This window comes from Salmo salar, unplaced genomic scaffold (genome assembly GCF_905237065.1).
Source record: "Salmo salar unplaced genomic scaffold, Ssal_v3.1, whole genome shotgun sequence".
NCBI lineage: Eukaryota > Metazoa > Chordata > Actinopteri > Salmoniformes > Salmonidae > Salmo > Salmo salar.
Window position 1 is genome coordinate 10,001 of NW_025549365.1, and position 5,717 is coordinate 15,717.

The window sequence follows — 5,717 nt, forward strand, 5'->3', positions numbered from 1 at the left end:
CAGCCCCTCACTCTGAAACAGACAGACAGGTTATTATAGACAGACAGCCCCTCACTCTGAAACACAGACAGACAGGTTATTATAGACAGACAGCCCCTCACTCTGAAACAGACAGACAGGTTATTATAGACAGACAGACCCTCACTCTGAAACAGACAGACAGGTTATTATAGACAGACAGCCCCTCACTCTGAAACAGACAGACAGGTTATTATAGACAGACAGCCCCTCACTCTGAAACAGACAGACAGGTTATTATAGACAGACAGACCCTCACTCTGAAACACAGACAGACAGGTTATTATAGACAGACAGCCCCTCACTCTGAAACAGACAGACAGGTTATTATAGACAGACAGACAGACCCTCACTCTGAAACACAGACAGACAGGTTATTATAGACAGACAGCCCCTCACTCTGAAACACAGACAGACAGGTTATTATAGACAGACAGCCCCTCACTCTGAAACACAGACAGACAGGTTATTATAGACAGACAGCCCCTCACTCTGAAACAGACAGACAGGTTATTATAGACAGACAGACAGACCCTCACTCTGAAACAGACAGACAGGTTATTATAGACAGACAGCCCCTCACTCTGAAACACAGACAGACAGGTTATTATAGACAGACAGCCCCTCACTCTGAAACAGACAGACAGGTTATTATAGACAGACAGCCCCTCACTCTGAAACACAGACAGACAGGTTATTATAGACAGACAGCCCCTCACTCTGAAACAGACAGACAGGTTATTATAGACAGACAGACCCTCACTCTGAACACAGACAGACAGGTTATTATAGACAGACAGCCCCTCACTCTGAAACAGACAGACAGGTTATTATAGACAGACAGACAGCCCCTCACTCTGAAACAGACAGACAGGTTATTATAGACAGACAGCCCCTCACTCTGAAAACAGACAGACAGGTTATTATAGACAGACAGACCCTCACTCTGAAACAGACAGACAGGTTATTATAGACAGACAGCCCCTCACTCTGAAACAGACAGACAGGTTATTATAGACAGACAGACAGCCCCTCACTCTGAAACAGACAGACAGGTTATTATAGACAGACAGACAGCCCCTCACTCTGAAACAGACAGACAGGTTATTATAGACAGACAGACCCTCACTCTGAAACACAGACAGACAGGTTATTATAGACAGACAGACCCTCACTCTGAAACAGACAGACAGGTTATTATAGACAGACAGCCCCTCACTCTGAAACACAGACAGACAGGTTATTATAGACAGACAGACAGCCCCTCACTCTGAAACAGACAGACAGGTTATTATAGACAGACAGACAGCCCCTCACTCTGAAACAGACAGACAGGTTATTATAGACAGACAGACAGACCCTCACTCTGAAACAGACAGACAGGTTATTATAGACAGACAGCCCCTCACTCTGAAACAGACAGACAGGTTATTATAGACAGACAGACAGCCCCTCACTCTGAAACACAGACAGACAGGTTATTATAGACAGACAGCCCCTCACTCTGAAACAGACAGACAGGTTATTATAGACAGACAGCCCCTCACTCTGAAACAGACAGACAGGTTATTATAGACAGACAGCCCCTCACTCTGAAACAGACAGACAGGTTATTATAGACAGACAGCCCCTCACTCTGAAACACAGACAGACAGGTTATTATAGACAGACAGCCAGCCCCTCACTCTGAAACAGACAGACAGGTTATTATAGACAGACAGCCCCTCACTCTGAAACACAGACAGACAGGTTATTATAGACAGACAGCCCCTCACTCTGAAACACAGACAGACAGGTTATTATAGACAGACAGACAGCCCCTCACTCTGAAACAGACAGACAGGTTATTATAGACAGACAGCTGAGATAAACAGAGACAATCACACCTTGTTGATGTGAGAGAATTATGTCATGAGAAGACAACTGGAAGCTGAAATAAACAGACAAAAACCCATATCTCTCTCACACACATCTAAGACCAAACCCATCAACACATGAACAGACTCACCCTCCTCATTCTGCCGTTGGACATGATGTCCGCGATGCACTTGGCCGCGTCATTCTTCTCCGCCACACAGAGAACCCGTTTGATCGGAGTCCGCCGGATCATGTCTCCCGGGGAGTCTGTCCTCTTATACCCGGTAACGCGAAACCCTCTGTGGATCTGGAACCGTAACGTTAACGGTCGTCCGGATGTGAACAGAGCCTTAGTCAGATGGTGTATCAGCATAGCTTAGCCTAGCCTAGCTTAGCTTAGCCTAGCTTAGCCAGGACGCATTGGAGCTACACATGTCATAACGTTAATTAAACACGTCGTGGTCAACTAACACCAAGCTAACATTAGTCAAATTTATCTCCAGAATTGTTGTTACAAACTGTTATTTATTCATAAAACTGTCCAGATCTCACATGTCAGTTAGCTTGATGGGAGTAGCTAGCTAAGTCATGTCAAACTTCAAACCTGAAGTTGCCGAAACTTAACTTTTAACACTTTTCCTAATCACCTAACCGCAATGTACGATGTAACGTGGATCCAATCTGCCAATAAATAAGTTGTTTTTAAAACTATTTTTTTGACAACTGAAAGGGGTTGATTAAACGGCAGCTAAATTTGATGTTATGGATTTTACAAATTCCGCGCCTGTCAACAACTGTCGTAAAAACTACTGTCGTAAAACAACTGTCGTAAAACAGCTGTCGTAAAAACAACTGTCGTAAAAACAACGGTCGTAAAAACACGTCCTGTTCGTGTGAATATTTTTTTTTTATTCGATGTCCTTTAATTTTACGCTAAAATACTACGTGAAGTATCTATTTTCAAGATTGAAATTGTGATTTATAATTTTAAATTATGTTGAATGTGTAACATTAGGGGGGTTTGTAATTTTAGGACAGCTAGCTACTTCCTTATGTGAGCTGGTCAGGTGGTTAGTACCAGCGGAGTAAATATGGCGACGGTCATGATGTACATTTTACATCAAATACTTTCACTGTATTAACTACTGGGACTTTTATATATACCAGTACATGACGTTCCCACTGCCGATATTACCCGGTAACGGTGCACGATTCCCGGACGAGCAATGTGTCATTGATGGGGGATACGGTCGTGTTCCGTTTTGCATCGTCTGACGTCGGTACTGTACGGGGGACGGAGCCGGGGGACCGAGCCAGATAGATAGTCCCCGGTGTTAAGTGTTATTGTTTATATTACAGCGGTGACAGACAGACAGACAGGTATAACAGACAGACAGACTTTGGTCAGATGTCATGTTGATGCGGGGTCTTCATGCATCGTGTGAATCATCATGGACAGACATGTGAAGACAACTCCCAGTTGGGTAGAGGGAACGGGACAGAGACAACCGTCAGTGTCATGGACTGTTACTCCCAGCCAGTAGAGGGATACAGACCGACAGACAGACAGACTGGCTATCAGGCAGACAGACAGACAGACAGACAGACAGACAGACAGACAGACAGCTAGCCTAGTGGATGGACTTCCTCTGATGTCATAGCTGACCCCCCTGGCCCGCCCGGTCCAGAGAAAAATGATTGGTGCCCCAGATGTGGTGGCGTTTACTAAAGAGGATGATTTTGGGGAGGTAGGGTACCCCGACCCCCGGGTGGTACCAGAGGAATTCTCTGTCCCTCTGTTCCCATCGAACAACAACGCCAACCCCTGGACCAAGACCTCGTACGCCAAGTTCACTAAGGACTTCATCCTCATATCAGAGTTCTCCGAGCAGGTCGGTACCGTGCGCGTGTGTGTGTGTGTGTGTGTGTGTGTGTGTGTGTGTGTGTGTGTGTGTGTAGTGTGTGTGTGTGTGTGTGTGTGTGTGTGTGTGTGTGTGTGTGTGTGTGTGTGTGTGTGTGTGTGTGTGTGTGTAGTGTGTGTGTGTGTGTGTGTGTGTGTGTGTGTGTGTGTGTGTGTGTGTGTGTAGTGTGTGTGTGTGTGTGTGTGTGTGTGTGTGTGTGTGTGTGTGTGTGTGTGTGTGTGTGTGTGTGTGTGTGTGTAGTGTGTGTAGTGTGTGTAGTGTGTGTGTGTGTGTGTGTGTGTGTGTGTAGTGTGTGTGTGTGTGTAGTGTGTGTGTAGTGTGTGTGTGTGTGTGTAGTGTGTGTGTGTGTGTGTGTGTGTGTGTGTAGTGTGTGTGTGTGTAGTGTGTGTGTGTGTGTGTAGTGTGTGTAGTGTGTGTGTGTGTGTGTGTGTGTGTGTGTGATGAGCTCACCTTGTGTGTTTTCCTCTCCTCCAGGTGGGCCCCCAGCCTCTGCTCACCATACCTGATGACCCAAAAGTGTTCGGGACCTTTGACCTGAACTACTTCAGTCTGAGGATCATGTCTGTTGACTACCAGGCCTCGTTCGTAGGGCACCCTACCGGCAGCGGATACCCACGACTCAGGTAGCTGTCCTACTGTCTGTTGTATTCTACTCTAATGATATCCTATTGTACTCTACCAAGGCCTCGTTCGTAGGGCACCCTACCGGCAGCGGATACCCACGACTCAGGTAGCTGTCCTACTGTCTGTTGTATTCTACTCTAATGATATCCTATTGTACTCTACCAAGGCCTCGTTCGTAGGGCACCCTACCGGCAGCGGATACCCACGACTCAGGTAGCTGTCCTACTGTCTGTTGTATTCTACTCTAATGATATCCTATTGTACTCTACCAAGGCCTCGTTCGTAGGGCACCCTACCGGCAGCGGATACCCACGACTCAGGTAGCTGTCCTACTGTCTGTTGTATTCTACTCTAATGATATCCTATTGTACTCTACCAAGGCCTCGTTCGTAGGGCACCCTACCGGCAGCGGATACCCACGACTCAGGTAGCTGTCCTACTGTCTGTTGTATTCTACTCTAATGATATCCTATTGTACTCTACCAGGCCTCGTTCGTAGGGCACCCTACCGGCAGCGGATACCCACGACTCAGGTAGCTGTCCTACTGTCTGTTGTATTCTACTCTAATGATATCCTATTGTACTCTACCAAGGCCTCGTTCGTAGGGCACCCTACCGCAGCGGATACCCACGACTCAGGTAGCTGTCCTACTGTCTGTTGTATTCTACTCTAATGATATCCTATTGTACTCTACCAAGGCCTCGTTCGTAGGGCACCCTACCGGCAGCGGATACCCACGACTCAGGTAGCTGTCCTACTGTCTGTTGTATTCTACTCTAATGATATCCTATTGTACTCTACCAAGGCCTCGTTCGTAGGGCACCCTACCGGCAGCGGATACCCACGACTCAGGTAGCTGTCCTACTGTCTGTTGTATTCTACTCTAATGATATCCTATTGTACTCTACCAAGGCCTCGTTCGTAGGGCACCCTACCGGCAGCGGATACCCACGACTCAGGTAGCTGTCCTTTATGTTTTATTCTACTCTAATGATATCCTATTGTATTGTACTCTAATGATATCCTATTGTATGTTTTAATCTACTCTAATGATATCCTATTGTATGTTTTAATCTACTCTAATGATATCCTATTGTATTGTACTCTAATGATATCCTATTTTATGTTTTATTCTACTCTAATGATATCCTACTTTGTTTTATTCTAATCTAATGATATCCTATTGTATGTTTTAATCTACTCTAATGATATCCTACTTTGTTTTATTCTACTCTAATGATATCCTATTGTATGTTTTATTCTACTCTAATGATATCCAATTGTATTTGTATTCT

At 45.5% G+C, this 5,717-nt stretch overlaps 2 protein-coding genes across 2 annotated transcripts in view; one reads left to right on the forward strand and one right to left on the reverse strand.

Annotated features, from left to right (window-relative positions):
• The window catches only part of LOC106593709 (DNA topoisomerase 3-alpha-like), a gene marked incomplete at its 3' end in the record, with an annotated part of 10,526 nt that extends 7,856 nt beyond the window's left edge, over positions 1 to 2,670 (reverse strand). The window contains exon 1 of the mRNA XM_045713191.1: positions 2,027 to 2,670. Within this exon, the coding sequence (XP_045569147.1) occupies positions 2,027 to 2,248 (222 nt within the window). The remainder of the gene's footprint in view (positions 1 to 2,026) is intronic.
• Positions 2,671 to 2,681: 11 nt separating this feature from the next.
• On the forward strand, positions 2,682 to 4,528 carry LOC123736410 (guanine nucleotide exchange protein smcr8a). Its single transcript, XM_045713192.1, has 3 exons — positions 2,682 to 3,767; positions 4,272 to 4,420; positions 4,481 to 4,528. Exons 1-3 carry the CDS (start codon positions 3,570 to 3,572, stop codon positions 4,491 to 4,493), a joined length of 360 nt encoding a protein of 119 aa, XP_045569148.1. The 5' UTR covers positions 2,682 to 3,569; the 3' UTR covers positions 4,494 to 4,528.
• Positions 4,529 to 5,717: the final 1,189 nt, after the last annotated feature.